A 22,253-nucleotide genomic window follows, 5' to 3' on the forward strand; every position below is an offset into this window, starting at 1 on the left:
TCGGGGAAGATCCCACATGCCGCGGAGCAGCTGGGCCCGTGAGCCATGGCCGCTGAGCCTGCGCGTCCGGAGCCTGTGCTCCACAATGGGAGAGGCCACAACAGTGAGAGGCCCGCGTACCGCAAAAAAAAATAAATAAAATAAATAAATAAATAAATAAATAAATAAAATTAGAAATGAAAAAGAAGTTACAGCTGATACCACAGAAACACAAAGGGTCATAAGAGATTACTACAAACAATTATATGCCAATAAAATGGACAACCTAGAAGAAATGGACAAATTCCTAGAAATGCACAGTCTCCCAAGACCGAACCAGGAAGAAATAGAAAATAGGAACAGACCAATTACCAGTAATGAAATTGAATCAGTAGTAAAAATCTCCCACAAACAAAAGTCCAGGACCAGATACCTTCACGGGTGACTTCTACCAAACCACTAGAGAAGAGTTAACACCTACCCTTCTCAAACTATTCTAGAAAATTGCAGAGGAAGGAATGCTTCCAAACTCATTCTATGAGGCCAGCATCACCCTGAAACCAAAACATGACAAAGATATCACAAAAAAAGAAAATTACAGGTTAATATCACTGATGGACAAAGATGCAAAAATACTCAACAAAATATTACCAAACTGAATTTAATAATACATTAAAAAGATCATACACCATGATCAAGTGGGATTCATCCCAGGGATGCAAGGGTGGTCCAATATCCACAAATCAATCAATGTGATACATCACATTAACAAATTGAAGAATACTAATCATATGATCATCTCAACAGATGCAAAAAAAGCTTCTGACAAAATTCAACATATTTTAATGTTAAAAACTCTCAACAGAGTGGGTATACAGGAAACAAACCTCAACATAATAAAGGCCACATACGACAAGTCCACAATTAACAACATAGTCAATGGTGAAAAGCTGAAAGCATTTCCTCTAAGATCAGGAACAAGACAAGGATGTCCATTCTTGCCACTGCTATTAAACACAATATTGGGAGTTCTAGCCACAGCAATCAGAGAAGAAAAATAAATCCAAATTGGAAAGGAAGAAGTAACACTGTCACTGTTTGCAGATGACATGATACTATACAAAGAAAATCCTAAAGATGCCACCAGAAAACTGCTAGAGCTCACCAATGAATTTGGTAACATTGCAGGATACAAAATTAATATACAGAAATGTGTTGTACTTCTATACGCTAACAACAAACTATCAGAAAGAGAAGTTTAAAAAAATCCTATTTACCATCACATCAAAAAAAAATACCTAGGAATAAATCTAACGAAGGAAGTAAAAGATCTGTAAGAAAACTGTAAGACACTGATGAAAGGAACTGAAGATGACACAGAGGGAAAGATATACCATGCTCATGGATTGGAAAAATTAATATTGTTTAAATGACCATACTACTCAAAGCAATCTACAGATTCAGTGCAATCCCTGTCAAAATACCAATGGCATTTTTCACAGAACTAGGACAAATAATTCTAAAATTTGTATGGAAACACAAAAGCTCCTGACTGGCCAAAGCAATCTTGAGAAAGAAGGACAAAGCTAGAGGTATCATGCTTCCTGATTTCAGACTACACTACAAAGCTATTGTAATCACAACAGTATGGTACTGGCACAAAAACAGAAATATAGATCAACAGAACAGAATAGAGAGCCCAGAAATAAACCCACACACTTATGGTCGGTCAATCTGTGACAGAGGAGGCAAGAATATACAATGCAGAAAAGACAGTCTCTTTCCCAGTGGTGCTGGGAAAACCGGACAGCTACATGTAAAAGAATGAAATTAGAATGCTCTCTAACACCATATAAAAAAAAAACAACTCAAAGTGGATTAAAGACCTAAATGTAAGCCCTGGAAACATAAAACCTAGAAGAAAACAAAGGCAGAACACTCTCTGACATAAATCGCAGCAATGTATTTTTGGATTTGTCTCCCAAGGCAAAGTAAACAAAAACAAAAGTAAACAAATGAGACCAAATTAAACTAAAAGCTTTTGCACAGCAAAGGAAACCATCAACAAAACGAAAAGACAACCTATCAAATGGGAGAAAATATTTGCAAATGATATGACCAATAAGGAGTTAATACTCAAAGTACATAAAGAGCTCATACAACTCAATAACAAAAAAACAAACAACTAACTGGATTAAAAAATGGGCAGAAGGGCTTCCCTGGTGGCACAGTGGTTGAGAGTCCGCCTGCCGATGCAGGGGACACGGGTTCGTGCCCCGATCCGGGAAGATCCCACATGCCACGGGGTGGCTGGGCCCGTGAGCCACGGCCGCTGAGCCTGCGCGTCCGGAGCCTGTGCTCTGCTACGGGAGAGGCCACAGCAGTGAGAGGCCCGCGTACCGCAAAAAAAAAAAAAAAAAAAAAGGGCACACTCTTGCACTGCTGGTGGGAATGTGAATTGGTACAGCCGCTATGGAGAATGGTATGGAGGTTCTTTAAAAAACTACAAATAGAACTACCATATGACCCAGCAATCCCACTACTAGGCATATACCCTGAGAAAACCATAATTCAAAAAGAGACATGTACCAAAATGTTCATAGCAGCCCTATTTACAATAGCCCGGAGATGGAAACAACCTAAGTGTCCATCATCGGATGAATGGATAAAGAAGATGTGGCACATATATACAATGGAATATTACTCAGCCATAAAAAGAAATGAAATTGAGCTATTTGTAATGAGGTGGATAGACCTAGAGTCTGTCATACAGAGTGAAGTAAATCAGAAAGAGAAAGACAAATACTGTATGCTAACACATATATATGGAATTTAAGAAAAAAAAATGTCATGAAGAACATAGGGGTAAGACAGGAATAAAGACACAGACCTACTAGAGAATGGACTTGAGGATATGGGGAGGGGGAAGGGTAAGCTGTGACAAAGTGAAAGAGCGGCATGGACATATATACACTACCAAACGTAAGGTAGATAGCTAGTGGGAAGCAGCCGCATAGCACAGGGAGATCAGCTCGGTGCTTTGTGACTGCCTGGAGGGGTGGGATAGGGAGGGTGGGAGGGAGACGCAAAAGGGAGGGGATATGGAAACATATGTATATGTATAACTGATTAAATTTGTTATAAAGCAAAAAATAAAAAAATAAAAAAAAAGGGCAGAAGACCCGAACAGACATTTTTCCAAAGAAGGCATACAGATGGCCAGCAGGTACATGAAAAGCTCAACATCACCAATCATCAGAGAAATGCAAATCAAAACCACAATGAGATATCAACTCACACCTATCAGAATGGCTAACATCAAAAAGACCACAATTAACAAATGTTGGCGAGGATGTGGATAAAAGGGAGCCCTAAAACACTGTTGTTGGTGCAGCCACTGTGGAAAACAGTATGGAGCTTCCTCAAGAAGGTGAAAATAGAACTACCATATGATCCAACAATCCCACTCTCCTGGGTATATATCCCCCAAATCCTTGAAAACACTAATTCAAAAAGATACATGCACCCCAACGTTCACAGCAGCGTTATTTACAATTGCCATGATATGGAAGCAACCTAAGTGTCCATCAACAAATGAACAGATAAAGAAGATGTATGTATAAATACAATGGAATACCAGTCAGCCCTAAAATAAAAAAGAATGAAATTTTTCCATTTGCAGCAACGTGGATGGACCTGGAGGGTATTGTGTTTAGTGAAATAATTCAGAAAGAGAAAGGCAAATACTGTGTTAACACTTATACATAGAATTTAAAAATAAAACAAATGAATGAACATAACAAAACAGAAACAGACTCAGAAACAGAAACGGACTCTGGCCCTCCCACCTCCCTCTTCAAAAAGCCCTGTGGTCCCATGGGGTCCACCCAGATGATCCAGGACTGTCTCCCCATCTCAAGATCCTTAACTTCAACACATCTGCAAAGCCCCTCTCGTCACCTAAGACACTTGCAGGTCACAGGCATTAGGACATGTACATCTTTGGGAGGGGGCACTGCTCAGTCCATCACACACGGTGAACCTATGTAACGCCATTGGTCAATACAGGAAACCCAGAAAGAGTAGTCCAGAAAAAAACACCTTCAGCTGTCATCCTTTGAGGCTGCTATAATACACTTTGAAAACTGGTAATCAAATGGAAAGGACTGAGCGTGTTTTCCTGCTTTCTCAGCAGGAATTACGTTTCGGGGTGTACAACTAGGTCCCATTGATGTAGGAAAACCACCAGTTAAAGAAGAATGTGGCTTATACTCAAGGAGGGTGGAGCAGAACAGGAAAGGAGCTCGTCCAAGCCGCCACAGAACGTGGGGCTCAGGGAGGACGTCCGGTGGGGTTGCCACCCTTCGCTGCCCCAAGCAGGGGGAACGCATGGTCGTATGATGACGGATCACCTTGCATAACTGCCCAGTGCAAGGGCTGGGCTGTCATCGTTAAGCCATCGTGTCCCTCCGGCCATCTCTAACGGAGGGACAACCAGGACATGGGGCAACATGGGGACCGTGGTGGCACTTTAAACCTTCTCTTGCCTGAAACATTCGAGTTCCGTCCACGAGACCTTCAGACCCAACATCCAGTTTACAGGAGTATTGGAGGCGGAGCAACAAGCTGAACCACCCACCAAGAGGCAACCAGACACACAGACGGCAGAACATTCTACAGGACCAGAGGCCTGGCGTATCAGCTACCTATGCTGTGTGACAAATTGCCACCAACTTCACAGCTTAAAGCAACATACACTCGCAGTGCCGAGGTTAGAAGACTGGGTGTAGCTTAGCTTGGTGTCTTGCTTAGGGTCCCACGTATCTGAAATCAGCATCAGCAGGGCTGGGTTTCCACCTAGACCCCTGGGGAAAATCCGCCTCCAGGCTCATCCAGTTGGCTGGATTCAGCTCCTGGTGGCTGTAGGACTGAGGTTCCCCTTTCCTGCTGGTTGTTGGCTGCTCAGCCCCTAAAGGCTGCCCTCATCCCTGGGCCCCTCCACCTTTAAGGTGGCAATCGTGGGTCAGATTCCCCTGTGCCCAAAATCTTTTCTTCCACTTCCAGCCAAGGAAAACACTCCTGCTTCAAAGGGCCCCTGTGACCAGAAAGGGCCCAACCTCCTGGTGATTAACTCAGCCAACTGATTAGTAACCTTACTTATAATGCAAAATTGCCATGGGTATGAGCTTCCTATGGCTGACGTAACAAAGTACCACAGTCTGGATGGCTTGAACAACAGAAATTTGTCCTCTCCCAGTTCTGGAGGCCAGAAGTCCAAGACCAAGGTGTCAGCAAGGCTGGCTCCTTGTGAGGCCGTGAGGGAGGATCATTCCAGGTCTGTCTCCAGATTTCCCTTTTTTAAATGTCACCAGTAGGGACTTCCCTGGTGGTCCAGTGGCTAAGACTCCGAATTCCCAGTGCAGGGGGTCCGGGTTTGATTCCTGGTCAGGGAACTAGATCCCACATGCTGCAACTAAAAGATCCTGCACATAGCAACGAAGATCCCACGTGCCGCAACTAAGAGCCGGTGCAGCCAATAATAATAATAATAATAATAATAATAATAAATGTTAAAAAAAGGTCACTAGTCATGTTGGATTAGGGCCTACCCTAATGACCTCATGCTCATGTAATGACCTCTAAAGACCCTACTTCCAAATAAGGAGATCCTGGGGGTGACATCTCACCATCTTTACCGGCTTGGAGATTAGGGTGGGGGACCTGGGGAGGCCACACCTGGTAGGAGCCACTCTGGATTAAAAGGATTTAGTGAACCCTAATAACCAGATGCAACACAATATTCCTGGACCAAACAAACCAGCCGAGAAGGACAGGTTGGGGCCACCAGGGAAATGTCTTCCCCAAGCCAGGTATGTGCTACCCCTTCCCTGGACTCCACCCTGGCTGCAGACCCAGAGCCAGGACCCCTCACCCACTCCCCCCAGGCTCTCTGATCACCTCATGGGCACCACCCGGGGCTCCCCGACTTCTCAGGGGAGATGCCTCCTCTCCTCCTGCCCCCTCAGTGCAGACACGAGTCTCAGGAGATGCCCCATAGATGCCACACGAAGTCTGTGCTCCCCCAGAGGCTCCAGGGGAGGGTCCTTCCTGCTTCTTCCAGCTCCGGGCGGCCCCAGGAGGCCCTGGCTGTGGCCACGTCACCCCAGTCTCTGCTCCGTCTCCACAAGGCTTCTCCTGTGCGTTTCTCTTCTTACAAGGATGCCAGTCAGCGGATGTAGGGCCCACCCTAAATCCAAGGTCATCCCATCTCAAGATCTTTACCTTAATCACACCTGCAAGGACCTTACTGCTAAATGAGGTCACGTTCCCAGGTGCCAGGTGGACATGAATTTGGGGGACACTATTCAAAGCACTGCAGTGGGTCTGCGGTTCTTTCCTGCAGACCCCCCTCCTGAAGTTCCCCCAATCAGCTGTGCGACCTTGAACAAGTCCTTTTCCTTCGGGATCTGCCTCTACTCACCAGGTGCCTGCACCCCGTGGGTGAGGGGAGAGGGGAAGGCTCTCCCTCCAGGGATCCTGGGATGTTCTCGGGGCATAAGGAATTTGAAAGCAAGGCAGAGCTTAACCCCGTGAAAGGCTACTGGCCATCTCTTCTTCTTTAAAAAAAAAAAATTAATTAATTAATTTTACCTTTGGCTGAGTTAGGTCTTCGCTGTGCCCAGGCTTTCTTTAACTGCGGTGAGCTGGGTCTACTCTTCGCTGCAGTGCGTGGGCTTCTCATGGCGGTGGCTTCTCTTGTTGCAGATCACCGGCTCTAGGCGCAAGGGCTTCAGTAGCTGTGGCTCACGGGCTTAGTTGCTCTGCAGCACGTGGGATCTTCCCGGACCAGGGCTCAAACCTGTGTCCTCTGCCTCGGCAGGTGGACTCTTAACCAGTGCGCCACCAGGGAAGCCCCGGCTATCTCTTCTGTAGTGTCCACCTTGTTTCCCCAAGCCTGCTGTGGATGGAATGTGTGTGTCTCCCCAAACTCACATTGAAGCCCCAACCCCCAGTGTGATGGTGTTTGAAGGTGGGGCCTTGGGAGGTGATTAAAGTTAGATGAGGTCCCGAGAGTGGGGCCCCAAGATGGGATTAGTGCCCTCATGAGAGCAGTGCTCTCTGTGTCTCTGTCTGTGTCTCCCATGAGGACACGGTGAGGAGGAGTCTGTACAGCAGGAAGAGGTCCCACCAGGACCCCCCCAATCCCCCCACCCCTAGCTGGTATCTGATCTCAGACTTCCAGCCTCAGAACTGTGAGAATTAAGTGTCTGCTGGTGAAGCCCCTAGGCTGGGGTGTTTGTCACACAGCTCGAGCTGCCTGAGACACAGCCTGGACACTCTCACCTCCCATTTTCACTCCAAGTGGATGAAGCCGAATGACACGTGCACAGCGGCAAATGGCACATCGTGGGAAGCATATCAGGAGTGAAGGGAAACGCAATGTGAAACAGAAACCGAGCATGGTTTCTGTGACACTGGAAGATGCTGGCCACCCTCTCGCTGGATGTCTGTATTCTGCTTTGCACTAATTGGGAGGAATTTACTTTTGATTCGTGCACATAATTCCCCGGGATGCAGGCTTAGAGGCAAAGAGATGCACTGAGATGTCCAACACCAGGGGCCGGGATGGGGACCCGGCTCCCGGGGACGCCCAATTCGCCATCTCAGGGTCTCCCATAGTATCCTCGGGATGTGGGCAAGGGGAGCCAGGGCCCCTTCTCATCACAGAACTGCTAACACCTTGACTGGTGTACCCCTAATCCCAGATCACTGAGAGCGTGGCTGTCTTCCAAGTGCAGACTCGGGTCCAGGAGCCCCGCCGACCTGCCTCGGTGTCCACGGGCTGGTGTGGAGGTGACCATGCCGCTGCTCACATGTGTGTGCGCCCCTCCATCACCCACACCCTCCCTGTCCCGTTTGTTCTTACTCCTTTATCCTCCATCTTCTCGCTGTCCAGCCTGCCTTCTCCTGGCCTCCCAGGACCGGGGTGACCCAAGCCCCCACACGCCCACCCAGAGGGAGGGACACAGGGTAGGAGGAAGGGGTGGCCTGCCCCTGGGAGCCCCGGCCACTCTCTGCGGGGGGCCCCCAGGTGACAATGGGGAGCAGAACTAGACCTGGCCCCAGTCCTACAGTGGTGTGGCAGAGATGCCGGCAAATGAGCCCCAGGCCCGGTAAGTGCTAGGAATATCAATATAAATCTTACCCCCTTGGGACACAGCACACAGAATCGGCCAGGACCTGAGCCTTTCCTTGGCCTAATCATGCAGACAGAGGAAAGTGAGCCCCCAAGAGACACAGGGACACTGAGAGAGCCTCCTGGCGGCATCCGGGTCAGCCCCCAGTGTCCATGCACCCAGCGCGCTCGCCACTGTTCTGTCGATGGTTTAAAGTCAGAAACTGCAGAGACAGAGGCAGACCGGAGAAGGCACGCAGCTGCAGCTGCGGAGGACGTGGGCGGATCCCCCAAGAGGTGAAGGACCCTGGGCTCAGGTGGGAGGGAGCTGAGGTGAGCACAAGCATTTCAGGCCTGGGCGACAGAGGAAGCTGGGAGTGTTGGGGGCCCACTGGAGAGGCTGGTGTGAAGGCGGGCAGCTGTCCAGGGCGCAGAAGCAGGCGCCCCAGGAGTGACCAACTTACGCAGGGAGGGGGTCCGGGAGGACCCCCGAGCCTTGGGCCTGAACACCCAGGTGGCTGCTCTGGGCTGGGGAGAGGCTGTGGGGGGAGGTGGGGCATCTGGCTTTAGACCCACACTCCGGGGTGCTGGACGACATGTCCCCCGCACCCCAGCACCATCCAGTCCTATTCTGCATGAAGCTGAAGATGGCAGGGGACCCCAACCTGCCTGGGCCCCACCAGCCTGGGCCACCGCCATTTCCCAGGTGGGCCGTGTCCTCCAAGGCCTTCAGGTCTGTGATGGACACAGGCCCCTGGCCTGGGTGGGGCAAGAAGGCCAGGATGGGGCCGGGATCCCACCTTGCCCCATCCTGACTGCGGCTGAGCAGAAGGCAGGCCCTGGGCATTTAAACGTAACACCAGGGGCTTGAACTCAGCCCCCACGCAGGAAGAGCCCAGGGGACCCCGGGGGGGCTGGGCCTGCTCCAAAGTCACCTCTCTGAGACCTGCCTGCCCCTCCCGGAGCCCAGCCCAGGGGTCGGAGGGTCCAGCCCTGGGGGCCATGGCTGCTAACAGTGGCTCCTGCAGGGTGGGGCAGGGATCTGTCCTCAGGGCGCCCCCCCCAGTGCAGGCCTGCCTCCCCACTTCTCGGCTTGCTGGGTGAAACAACACTGAGTGCTGCTCAGTCCCACAGAAGCAGTCAGGCTCCATCCTCTGTCCCTGGAAGAGCTCAGGGAAACACGGAACAGGGCCCTTCTGGGCAGCGCTCTAACTCTGGAGGCCTGGCCTCCTCACCTCCCTGCAGCCGCGCTGCCCCGGAGCCCCCAGAGGGGCACACACACCTCCCCACCCCCCACCCCGTCCTCCACTAGATCCCTGGGGGCGAGGGGGGCACGGACCCTGACGTCACTTCCCGCTGCTGGTTGGGTCCTGGCCGGACAGGCAGCTGGGGAAAGCAGCTGGTCCCCAGCACGCAGGCCGGGAGAACACCTGGCCGGGCCTTCTCTTCACCTGTGGCTCCGCCCACCCCAGCCTTTGGTTGGTTCTACCCCTCGTGGGAGACGAGCCTGTGGTGGGACAGCCCGTGTCCCCCGCACCGCAGTGCAGAGAGGGTGTGAGGTGTGGCGGCTGGCTGAAGCCTCGTGTCCATGTTACAGACCAGGAAAGGGAGCAACACTTACAACGACCAAAGCCCCGTCTGCAAAGCCCTTTCCCGCTCTCCTCACAGCCGCCTTTTCCAGGCCGGGCTACCATCGGCCCTCTGCAGGAGGTGGAGCGGGCACGGGGGCTCACCGCCCAGCCAGGCCTGCAGCCCCTGAGCCCCCCAGGGGGCCCTCAGAGCCCCAGGTCCATCCCCCAGGACCAGGTGCACCAGGCGCACTGGAGGGTCCGCTGCGGGCGGGGAGGGGCCTCCTGGAGTTGCCCCTTGGCTCCTGGGGCAAAGCGGCAGTGAGCTGACCCGGGACAGGGCGGGGAGCCCCGAGCCCCAGGCTTTGGAGGGTCCAGGTTTAGGGCTTCTGCCTACAGCCCTGCTCCCCAGGAGCCCTGAGACCCGGCCACAGGCAGTGACGAGGGTCCCCTAGGACCCTGGCTGCCCCCTGAAGGTGAGCCAGTCCTGGCTCTGCCTGCCTCCTCGCTGCCCCCCTGCAAGAGGCTGGCCAGCAGTCTCCTTCGCTCACGTGGGCTGAGCCCCCCCCCCCCCAAGGCCACGGTGTGAGGCTGTGGTGACTCATGGCTGTGGCTTTATTCCCCTGGAGAACAGGAAGCCCACATCCCTGACCGCCTACCCACAGCCTGCCAGGAGTCGGGCAGCAGCGCCCCCGCTCACCCCACAGAGGCTGCCCCGGGGCACGTGAGCGGGGCTGGAAAGGAGCCCAGGCAGCAGGGACCCAGGAGCACGCGTGGGAGGGCAAGCACAGCTCTTTTTCCCGGACCCACGACGTCCCCCCTCTGCAGTGCTGATTCGCCCAGGCCACCGGCCCTTCCTCCTGCAGCGCCAGGACCCTGGCCCCGGCCCAGCCCCGGGCTCTGTGGGACTGTCCCTGGGGCACACAGAAGCACTGGCTGAGTGCACACGGCCCTGCTGGTGGGGCAGGCTGGCCTCCTTGGCCTCCAGCCTCTCGGGCCCTCCGGCCTCCCCACAGCCTCTCAGCCCCAGTGCCTGCTCTCTTCCCTCACCTGACGTACAGACACATCCTTACCACCTCTCCACACGTGCAGCGCAGGGTCTCCACGCCAGCCCGGCAACCACGGGGGCCTGTCCTCTGGAGGACTCCCCCCGCCACACACACACACACACACACACACAGCCCGTCTCTGAATACCACGAGCACACAAGCACAAAGTCCCCGGGCCGAGCACACAGGAGACTTTCCCCCTGAAAACAAGGCCGAGGAGAACAGAGACTGGGGGGTTGCCAGGAGCTGCAGGGCAGTGACTGCTCACAGGTGCGAGGTTTCCGTCTGGGGTGATGGAATGCTCTGGAACTACATAGTGGTGATGATGTATGTGTACCAAATGTCACTTTATATTTTAGGTTTTGTATATTTTACCACAATAAACAACCCCCAAGCCACAGGGTCCAGAGCACGGTGGAGGATTCAGTGCCAGCTTCCCATTTCCCAGGGGACAGGGACAGTTCCCTCCAGGCAGACACACGCCACCCTTGGCTGACGGCAAGGACCTGCCATCCACTCCTAAAATCTAAGGGATGTGTCACTGCAATTACATCGGTTGCAGTCACTGGCTTTTCTGGAGCATTTTGAGGCCCCAGGCCCACTCGGGGAGATGGATGCCGTTTCCTGCCCACCTCTGAAAGAACCTCTGGGGCTGCTGTTATCGAGAATTAATCAAGTCCCAGCGGAGCAGGCAGTGAGGGCCTGGTGCTGACTTAGGACGGTGCTGAGCTCACGTCTGGCTTAGAAAAGTGCCCGGCCTTGCCCTCCTCTGCCTCTGCCCACCCAGGCAGCTAAATGAACTCTTCACCTGGGTGTGTGTTTTCGGGTGGGTTTACCTATTACCACAGTACTCAGTCCAACCAGATAAAACTACACGGCCTTAATGTGCCCCTCTGCTGGGCTTGCACCCTTGGTTCTATGTGGGTGAGGACCTTGGGTTCCATCTCTCCTCCTGATTCTACCTGGAGAACGCAACTGAATGCTATGGGAGGTCTGGAAGGATATTCTGTTTCCGGCAGGCAGGATGGATTTTATACTCACTTTCCACAAGCCTCACACACAGTCCTTACATACTGGCCTCCTTCACAAGCACGACTTCTTTCCCAGCTGCAGCTTCAGCAGTGGATTATTCTGAGAGCCTGATCTGTGCCCTGAAGAATTTCAGCCTCATGGACTTTATGTGCTAACTTGAATAACCGCACTGTTGGGACAACTGCAGATTCACGAGCCCAGTTCAGGGCTTGGTGGGGAAGGAGACCCGCAGATACCAGGGCCCCTCCCCCAACACACTGCAAGGGAAGTGGTTCTGGTCCGAAGTCCCACAGGCCCCAGCGTGAGTCCCTGCACGCATCAAAGCACTTCCCCTGAGGCTGAGAGAGGTATGGTGCTGGGTGTTGACCGAGGCAGCTATTTGGGGAAAGGGCAGAGAAATGCAACATTTCTCCCAGCTTCCTGCCAGCCTCCTCAGCACATGAATTACTTCCAAGGGCTCGTTTGGCTGGTCCTTTGCCGAAAGACTCAAGTTTATTTTGCTTCGTGCCCCCCAGGAGAATCTGAGGTGAGGGGATGTTGTCATCCCTGGTAAGTGACCACAACATGAGCTTGAAGGACACCGTCCCTTAATTAATAATAAATGACCACAGCCAGCGTCTGCAGGACGCCAGCCCTCAGCCAAGCTGCGGGGCTTCGCCACGTGGCGCTTCCGGCCCTGGCTTGTGCCCCAAATCAGCAGAGCTGCCAGCGGGACCGGGGGCCTGTAGGCAGAGCCGGGGAGGCTGGCCCGGGGATTGGTCTCTGGGGAGAGTCCCCAGCACGGAGCCTCCCGTCCCATCCTCCAGGGTCCTGCCGGGAAAACGCTTCCCACCCTCCCCATCCCCCAACTTCTCCGGGTCCGGAAACCCCGGGAAAGTTGAAGGGCGCGGGCCCCAGGCAGCGCGGGCGCAGCGGCGGCCTTCAGCACCACGGACAACTCCGCGCGCCGACCCCCGCCCTACCTGTCGTCGTTCTGGAAGGACTGGTCGCCCAGCAGCAGGTCCCGGAAGCGGTACCGCGGTGGCAGGGGCACCAGCTCCGAGTCCAGGTCGCTCATCCTGAGGCTGGCGGTGTCCAGGAGCGTGCCGTCCCCGCGGCCGCCGGCGCCGGCGCCGGGCTGCCTGCGAAAACACGCCAGCGCCCACTCAGCCTGCGCCCGCGCTCGCTGCGCAGAGCGGCCCCGGCCAGCACAGCCCCTGCCCGGCCCGTCCGCCCCCGGCCCCCCCCCCGCCACCGGCCCGCCCTCCCTGCCTCCCCCGGCCCCCCCCACCGGCCCGCCCGCCCCGCCGCCCCCCACGCGCCTGGCCGCACAGCACAGCCCCGCCGCTGCGCCCACAGCTGCTGCCGGGCCGCGCAGCCCACTCCAAACAAAAGCACCTCCAGGGCGTCGGGGAGGTCCACCACTGCCCATGTCAGGGGCAGGCACTCACATCACCCCCGATGCCACGGGGGCCGTGGAAGCCCTCCCGGCTCCCCCCCGCCCCCCGCAACAGACTTCGCCAAAGCTGGCTGCTCAGCCTTCCTCAGGGTCCAGAACACCTAACTCCCCCTCAAAGACCCCCTTCTAGACCCTCAGGCTGCTGGGCTCGGGGGAAGTGACCAGGAGGCTTAAGAAGAGGCCCTCATCTGCGGCCTCCCCGGGGCCAAGCAGCTCAGGTCGGATCAGAGCCTGCGAGGGGGTGTCAGCAGGGGAGGGCAGGATCCCTCTGAGCCCCCAGCTGCCCTCTGCCCAGTGTCACCAGGATTCTGGGGCCACAGAGACCCCTGTGCCAATCACCTGGCAGTGGTAGAGCAGGGGTCACACCCGGTAAACCGGGAGGGTCCCTGGCGGTCTGCAGCCTTCTGGGGCACCAACATTTGTCTTCCGGGGCTCCTTCCCCTTTCCTGCCCCCATTCCCACACCCAGGTGAGTTCTGGCTGCAGTTACCCTCACGCACTGAGGCTCCCAGTTTCCAGCGTCCAGGGCAGCAGCCCCCAGGGCCCTCTGGACATCACAACAGGCCCTCTCTGCCCTCCAAGTCAGAGGCTCGCTAGCTGCCCCCGGAGCCCCACGACACCACAGTGGTGCCGGATGCGGCAAAGCAGCTGCACATTGTCAACCAGTGGGGATTCTCGTTTCCGTGGTGCCCGTGGGCAGGGCGGGGGCCCGGGCCACCAGCGCAAGCGGGAGTCAGGTCAGACCCCGGGGACTCCCGGCCCTCTGGCAACCACCTGACCTTCCAGGTTGAGTCCAGCCCAAGGCCACCCCTAGGTGCTGCCCCTCAGCACCCGGTGGGACACTGGGGGGGAGGCAGGAATTATAATGTCTCCCCGCAGCCTCTGCCCGCTGGGCTGAGCCCTCACTCACTCTTCTAAGAGCCAAGACCCCGGGGTCGGGGGAGCAGCACGTCAGCTGTGACCCTTTAGTGGTGGACCCGGGAATGGCCTCCTGGGCCCCTTCTCAGTCACCACAGGAGGCAGGGCAGATGAGCTGGGGGGGGAGGTGGGTTCTCCCCACTGTCAGGCCCGTCCCCCCAAGGGACAGGAGGACAGAGGAGCTCAGCCTAGCCTCTGGGCAGGTGCAGGGGTCTGCTGACCACCCTTACTCCCACGCTGAAAAACCACGGTAGGCTGTACGAGAGGCTGGGAGGCCGGGGCCACTCACCTGGAGCACGAAGTCCACGCGGGCAGGTGGGCACTATGGACCCCTCCTCTCCCTCCCCGACCTGGAAAGGGCAGGCACATTCCCTGGGCCCCCACCGAGGGCCTGGCCCATGCCTCCCGACCCCCTGGACGAGCAGCAGGCAGGTGTCAGCCCCCCATCCCACGGCCATCGGGAGCTGCTCAAGGACCATCCCAGGCCAAGGCTGCGAGTGACCACGTGGGCCCAACACGCCTGCGTGCTGTTCTCCCGGGTCTCGGGGTCCACCCCGAGGGTCTGGCAGCATTTGAGCCATAACATTCCCGTAACTGCACCAGCGTGGCTGCACGTGTTTCCTGAGTCACAAGCTGCTGGGGCCGTGGGTAGGGGCACGCAGGCGGCGGAACCACACGGCCGGAGGTTGGGGGCTGTGTCTTCTTGCTTTTGCCCCTTTCTTGCCAAAAGCCTCTTTCAATGGCAGACCCCCAAGAGACTGCCAGCTCCCCGGGCATGGCTGCCTCTGATTCCCTCCCCACTCTGACCTGCTTTGGGTTTTCTCTCCTGGCCTCAAGGCCCAGACACGGCAGGGCCCGTGGAAGCGCTCGGAACCCAAGGCTGCTGTTTGCTTCAGGGGGACACAGTGGGGGGAAGAAGTGCACCAGGAGTCAGAGGCCAGGCCCCTGCCCGCACGCTGCGGCCTGGGGAGGATGACAGGGGACACTGTCCTTCTTCCCTGACGGTGCTGCTGGGACACCGGACACTGGAGCGAGTGCAGGGTGGAGAGCAGATACCCCACAGGCCTCCTGGCATCCTGCCTTGTTGCACCAGCGGAGCCGAAAGCGCACATGAACCTGAGTGTTTGTTGTGCTGGCCGAGAACCAGGGCCCCAGGTCTCCTGGAATGGTGCCCCTCGTAGGAGGGATGTGGCTGAACAGCTGCTCCCCGTGTCGAGGGGGCTGGTTGAGGCCCCTCTCCAAGGCCAAAGGCTTGTGTCACTGAGAGCTCTTGGGCATGCAGGAGTGGGGGGGGTGCCATCCCCCTCGGAGCTGAGATGGTCCAGGTGGGGCGAAAGCAAGGCCCCACCTCGGCCTCCTCGTCTCCCCTTCCCAATCCCTCCTCCCTGCGGGCCCAGAGGGGCCGGGAGGAAGTCTGGGACCCCCAAACCACACCCATTATCCTTTCCGTTCTGTGTGATGGCCACACGGAAGAACGGCCGATTTCTGTAAGAACTCAGTGCTTCGGTCGTATAAAGAAGGCGTCCATCTTCCCAGCCCTTGCTTGCCCTCAGGACAAGGCATGGACCTTCATCTGGGGGACGCACCAACCCCCCGCCGAGCCAGGGCAGAGCAGCCCCCTCCCAGGCAAGGTCCTGGGGACTCTCAGGGCCCGTTGGCGTAAACCCACAGGCCCAGGGAGCCACCAAGGGTCCTGATGACTGAGCGGGCTCGGTCCTGCCCCATTAGTCCATGCTGGGTGGCCCCATGAAAGTCACTTCACCTCCCTGAGCCTCAGTCCCCTCATCTGTAAATGAATATCCTGACGCCTTCTATCTTTAGCAGGTGATTGTAAAGACGTAAGGAGACAGCAAGGCTGAGGTGTGCAGTGTGGTGTCTAGCACACGGGTGCGTCATCCACATCAGTGTTTTTTTTTTGCGGTACGCGGGCCTCTCACTGTTGTGGCCTCTCCCGTTGCGGAGCACAGGCTCCGGACACACAGGCTCAGCGGCCATGGCTCATAGGCCTAGCTGCTCTGCGGCATGTGGGATCCTCCCGGACCGGGGCACGAACCCGTGTCCCCTGCGTCGGCAGGCGGACTCTCAACCACTGCGCCACCAGGGAAGCCCCGCATCAGTTTTTAATTTGCGGCTGGTGAGCTAACAGTTTGGCCAAGTTCCAGTGGACAAAGGGTCTGACCCCAAGCGTCAGGCTCCTGGGATGGCCAGCTCCCCATCATGGTCTCCCCAGTGTGGCTGGAGGCCCCTCTGGGGGGCGCTCAGACTTGGGATGCCAACCTACGGGATCCAACAAGGGAGGCTGAGGAGGAGAACGGAAACCAACACCCGGCACACACGGCGGGAAGTCATCTCCCGGTTCGGTGCACGTGTGCTCGCGCGCCCTGACCCTCGGGGCCCAGGGGAGGGAGAGCCAGGGCCTCAGCACCCAGTGCCGGCCGTGTGCCAGGCACTGTGACTACAGCATGTGGCACAGGATCCTCAGAACCCCGCATGCAGCCGGGACTCCCCGTCCCTCCGATGGGAGGTGAGCCTAGGAAGAGGCCCACAAGGTGGGGCGTGGGGAAGCCAGGTGCACCTGATACGGAGCCGTCCCGTTTACCAGCAGCTGCACTGCCTCCAGGCGGCCAAGGGGAACCCCTCTGAGGGCCAGGACTTCTGCCTCCCTTCCCTCCCAAATCCGCCCCCTTGGTGGTCAAGGAGTCAAGCACAACTGAGGAGGGTTAAGTGGTCAAAACCTGCTTCTCCCGCCAAAGGCCCCAGTAGTTGCACAAGTTCTGCCGCCTCAGTCAAACCATTCCAAAGCCCAGAAACAGAAGCGACTTTGCTTATTTTCCTAAGCTGACCTAATCCCATCACCAAAATCAGCTGCAGACAACACCAATGTATATATGAGGCAATCTCCCTTAATACTCGAAGTGCAAAAATCCTAAGTAAACTGTTATTAAATGGAATGCAGTAGTGCATTACAACACCGTACCAGCAATACCAAAGAGGGTTTATCTAAAAGAGAGTGCAATATACTTCACTATGCAAAGAAACTAAAGGAAGGCTTCCCTGGTGGCGCAGTGGTTAAGAATCTGTCTGCCAATGCAGGGGACACGGGTTCGATCCCTGGTCCGGGAAGATCCCACGTGCCACGGAGCAACTAAGCCCGTGCACCACAACTACCGAGCCTGTGCTCTAGAGCTCGCGAGCCACAACTACTGAGCCCGTGTGCCACAGCTACTGAAGCCTGTACGCCTACAGCCCGTGCTCTGCAACAAGAGAAGCCACCACAATGAGAAGCCCGCGCACCACAACAAAGAGTAGCCCCTGCTCACCACAACTAGAGAAAGCCCACACATAGCAACGAAGACCCAATGCAGCCAAAAATAAACAAATAAATTTATATAAAAAAAGAAAAATTAAAGGAGAAAATCTATATGATCTTGTGAGTAGATACAGAAAAAAGATTTGTTAAGACCCCCAAATCCATTAATACATTAGATGTAGGGGGAGACGTTCCTAATTTGATTAACAACAACCAAAAAAATCCAGGCAATGGTGGAATCCTGGAGGCATTCCCGCTCCAGTTGGGAACACAGGAGTCTGCCCACCACGAGGGGCGTCCTCGGCTCCCACTGAGATGAAGCAAAGAGTAAGAGAAGGAAGAGATGGGGCTCTCGTTGTCTGCAGCAGGCATCACCGTTTGCCAAGAAAATCAGCTGAAACCTATCAGAACAAATGAGAGCATTGAACGGGGCTGCACAAACCCACGGCAGGAGCGACAAGGCGGGAGGGAGGGCCTGCTCACGGCAGCCGTGCAAACTCAGGAACCGGGGCCCCCCTTGCCACCGGCCCCCAGGACCACTCAGAGCAATGGCCCCTGCTCTCCGGCGCCCTCACTGACGGCAGGAGGGGGTGGTGCTCCCAGAGCTCAGCAACCCTCCTCCAGAGGAAGGGGCAAAGCTGATCAGCTCGCGCCAACGCACACGCTCATCTTCTCAGAACCTGCTTCCGAGATTCACACTGAAGGATAAATACGCAAGACCTGCCAGGATGGGTGTAAGAGAAAAACGGGAGAAGGGACGGGCCTTGCCAGCTGTCAGGGCTGATTTACAGCTCCAGCAACGGGATCTCCAGGGCTTGGTATGAGAGAGAACACAGAGCAGGGGAACTCAGGAGAGAAAGGAGGCCTCGGGAGGTGCTGGGATGAGAGCAGCCCAACCCATCCTCAGGGCCTCCCACGAGACGCTGGCAACATCCTGTGTGGTGGGAAGGGCGTCCCCCCAGTTTGCTGACGGGGAAACGGACGCCACAGAACGGAAGTAACTCAGCTACCTGGGCAAGGCCAGCGCCGGGGCTCAGGTACTCTCAGTGGCTACGCCATCCGGCCACGGGCCTTCCGTCAGCTAAAGAAAGACCCCAGCTCACAGCCCCCAAATGAGGAGGAGCCTGGAAGAGAACGCAGGGCAAAGATGCTTGGGGTCGAGAAGGCTTCTTGTTTAGCAGGACAGATGTAAAAATGCTTCCATGTGGGAACAAGAAGACATTTTTGTTTAAAGACACACTGATGAAAGGGAAGAACAGTGAAAGAAATCAGGTCAGTGCAAGGGTGCCTGCAAGTCACGCAGGAAAGACAGGCAAGCAGAAGGACGCCAAGGACGAACGAACAGCAGCTCAAAGAAAACAAAACAAAAAATGCAACTGACACACGTGAAGGACCTCCTGCCTCCCTGGCCCTTAGGGAGACAGCCCAGCAAGTGCCATGATGGGGGGGGGACTCCCTGACCCCGAGCCTCAAGCTGGGACACCCTCCTCTGTGCCTAGGATGCTGGGCACAGACCCTAGCCTCACGATGACCCTGCAGACGGGCAGGACGTCCGCTACGCAGGACATGCTGTGCTGTGAACATGCAGGTTCCAGTGACCCGAGTGGACACGTCTCTACAAAAGAACAGCCCTTTCAAAGGATCCCATTTAGGTTAAAAACTAAACACAATCTGCTCGGAGAGGACCCCAGTGAGACGGGGCTTTCTCTGGCTGCCTGGCTCATACCAGGTGTGCAGGATGTCCCCACCGCACGGTGACAGTTCGGCGGGGGCGGGGGGAATGGTGGGCTAAGGGCTGTGCCTCATCCTTGGTGTTACACCAGGAGAGGTACTGAGCAAGACTTGAGTTACTGGACATGAGAAGCGCCAGGGACAACCTTCCTCTCCCCACGCATCACCAGGCTGGAGCCGCAGCCCCAGCCCCTGTCCTGGGCCCAGCCACGGGCAGGTCTCTGGGGAGGAAGGGCATATGACATCCTGGGAAAATGTCCCTTCTCCCCCCAAGGCTCCTTTATAAAGGAGTCCAGATTGCTTGCAATGCTCAAGCCAACCCGGAGTAGGACTGAGGGACACCCCCTTTGGCTCAAAGACATGCTCTCTCTCCTAAGATGCATTCTTCAGTAGCTCACACTCGGTTCAAAATTTCCAAGGAAACGGGAGACCTATGACTGACAGAGGGATGGCGGATGTGTGTACGTGTGTGCACATGTGTGGGTATGCATGGACCTGTGTGCGCCTGCGTGCACACAGGCGTGTATGTATGCACAATGCACACGCGTGCACACACACGTGTATTTGCCCGCACATGCGCACACATTCCTGCCCAGCGGCCCACAGGGGAGTCCTGCAAACGTCACAGCACCACCAGGGTCGGGGAGTAGTCAGTCGAGCGCTGGGCTGGGTGCCCGGGCAAGCAGAAAGCCGCCGAATCCCTCTGCTGACCGCGACAGGAAAGCTAAGTGTCTCCTTCCCACCATAATAAAAAAGCCAGAGCTGCTCAAGCTGCCTAGAGCTGGTGGGTGTGCATCTCTGGGGAAGGACCACCCTCTCCCTAGGGGAGGAGCCTTTGAGTCAAACCTGTGGACGGCTGCTCACCGCCGACTCCGAGCTGCATCAAATCCCAAAGGGAAAGCTCAGAACACGTCGTTGAGCTAAATTCAAGCTGGAGAGCTAGTGAAACAGACGCTTCATAGCAGCTACCCCCTGGCACAAAGCCAGCCCAGAGGACAGGGAGGAGGGGCCTGGTAGCCGTGTGGACACGGGGCCTTGGGTGTGGCCACGGGGGCGCCATCACCACCCCTGGTCTTCCCCCAGCCGTGGGCCCGCCCCCCAGACACAGGGGAGGCAGAAGCCACAGGGATTGCGGTTCCCACCCTACCCAGCCGCCCACCTGGGCTTGGATCTACCTCTGGGGAAAGCCCATGCTGCACGCCCCCGTGGGGGACACAGTGTGCCCGGGTCCCTCAGTGCCGGGCAGCGAGCCCACGTCCAGATGGCAGACCCAGCACTCACCCCCTGGGTGCCCGACCCCTGGCTGGGTGCGTGGTGGCCATTGGGAGGTGCCGGGGGAGGCCTGGGCCGAGCTGCGGGGGGCTGAGGCGGAAGGCTGCCCTGTGTGCCCCACTCCCACGGCCATGGGACTGGGGTACCACCGTGTCCCTGCTCAGCCACCAGGCTCCAAGGGCTGGCACGGCCTGCAGGGGTGCTCTGGGCCTTGCCTGGAGCTGAGGCCCAGGTGGGGACACCCTGCCCACATCTCACACCCGGCAGATCCCTCTCCTTAGAGCCTCATGTCCTGGAGAAGCCAACTCCCTGGCTGGCTTCCCTGTCCTTTGTCCTGTAACATCTGCCAACACCTCCAGGCTCACCTCTCCCAACACCCTAGGGGCTCCCATGTCTGCCAGATGGGGTGAAATTCCGCACTCGCCTGGCACCTGGGGCCTCTGTCCCTGATTTAAGACTCTGAGCTCTTCCCAAGATCAGACACCTGCCGAGAGGGGTCCAGCAGCGGCCTCTGGCCCAACATCTAGGGTCTCTGTGAAGATCGCTGAAGGCTCACGTGGGGCCTACCCCAGGGGCGGGAGGCTGTCCTATGGGCAGGAGAGGGGTTTCTGGTCACGTCATCGCCAACGTGCAGGGCAGCATCCCAGGCCCCCAAGGCTGGCACTGCAGGGTGGCCTCCAGGGCTCACTGCCCCATGCAGGACAAGCTGGCCACAGCCAGAGAGACTGCACAAGGGACCCCTGAACACACCCCCTGTGGGAAGTCTAAACCGCAGAGCAGACCTCTTGGGAAAGGCCCTTCCAGGAACCCCAGCCCGGAGCTGGCCTACTGACCCTGCCTTGTCCTCTGCAAATGGTTTAAACTTGCCAGCATCTAGTACGGGCCTCGGCTATGGGCCAGGCCTCCCTATCCCCAAGCACGGTAGGAGGAAGAGGTTTTGGTGAACATGGGTGGCCCATCCGCACACACAGCCCACAGAGTTCCCACGACTCCTTTAAAATCGCCCGTGTCATCAGGCGCTGCTCCTGGGCCAGCACCCGTCTCGGGGCTCCACCCAGAGGCTCCACACACCCGGGCACAGCTTGCAAATCCCCACATCCTCGGGGACGGAAGGAGAAGCCTCAGGAGAGAGTTCACGATTCAGTCACGAAACCCTCTAAAAAAGCACGACCCCTGCCGAAGCAGGGTCGTGCCAGGTAACTCGGAGTTGGTCAGACACATGGACAGGCTGGGACACCCGTGTGAACGGTGGACGGAGCCCGCATGAGCGCACAGATGACACCCACGGACCCGCGCTGGACACAAGCCGAGCTCCGAGCGGGTGCCCCACCCCATCCCCTGCTCACTCACCTCTGTCCTCCCAAGCTGTGGCCGTAGCCACCCCGGGCCGAAGGCAGACCCCCAAGTTCCCTCCAGCCCCCAGACCAGGAAGCTGTCCCTCCTGCCGGACAGGACTGGCCTGTACCTCGGGCCTTGGGAGCATTTTCCCACGGAGCCTGGGCCACTTCCTGCCGCCCCACAAGCACCGCTCCCTAATATGGGCTGGGAGAGCTGGCCGTGACCTCCAGCCAGACACGCACCCTGGCGGGATGCCGGCCCTGGATCTGCGCCGTCCACCGCTGGGGCCCAGAAGGTCTCCTGCTGGCCCTGGGTAGGCAGGGCTGCTGGGGGACCAGGAGGTTCCAGTGGGAAGGTGCAAAGCTAGGACTCTGGTTTCCAGGGCTGACCCTGCTGTGAAGCCTGGTGCAGGAACCCGCCCCTTGAGCTCCGCCAACCTGGAT

The 22,253-nt window shown here is 56.7% G+C and overlaps 1 protein-coding gene across 1 annotated transcript in view; it reads right to left on the reverse strand.

Moving 5' to 3' along the window:
* The window catches only part of KCNT1 (potassium sodium-activated channel subfamily T member 1), a 66,372-nt gene extending 44,419 nt beyond the window's left edge, over window positions 1-21,953 (reverse strand). Inside the window, exons 1-2 of the mRNA XM_081237106.1 lie at window positions 21,823-21,953; window positions 12,767-12,925 (exon numbers count right to left, since the gene is read on the reverse strand). Coding sequence (XP_081093232.1) covers window positions 12,767-12,861 — 95 coding nt within the window. The 5' untranslated portion in view covers window positions 12,862-12,925; window positions 21,823-21,953. The remainder of the gene's footprint in view (window positions 1-12,766; window positions 12,926-21,822) is intronic.
* Window positions 21,954-22,253: the final 300 nt, after the last annotated feature.

This window comes from Mesoplodon bidens (assembly GCF_964165515.1).
Source record: "Mesoplodon bidens genome assembly, chromosome: 6".
Taxonomy (NCBI): domain Eukaryota; kingdom Metazoa; phylum Chordata; class Mammalia; order Artiodactyla; family Ziphiidae; genus Mesoplodon; species Mesoplodon bidens.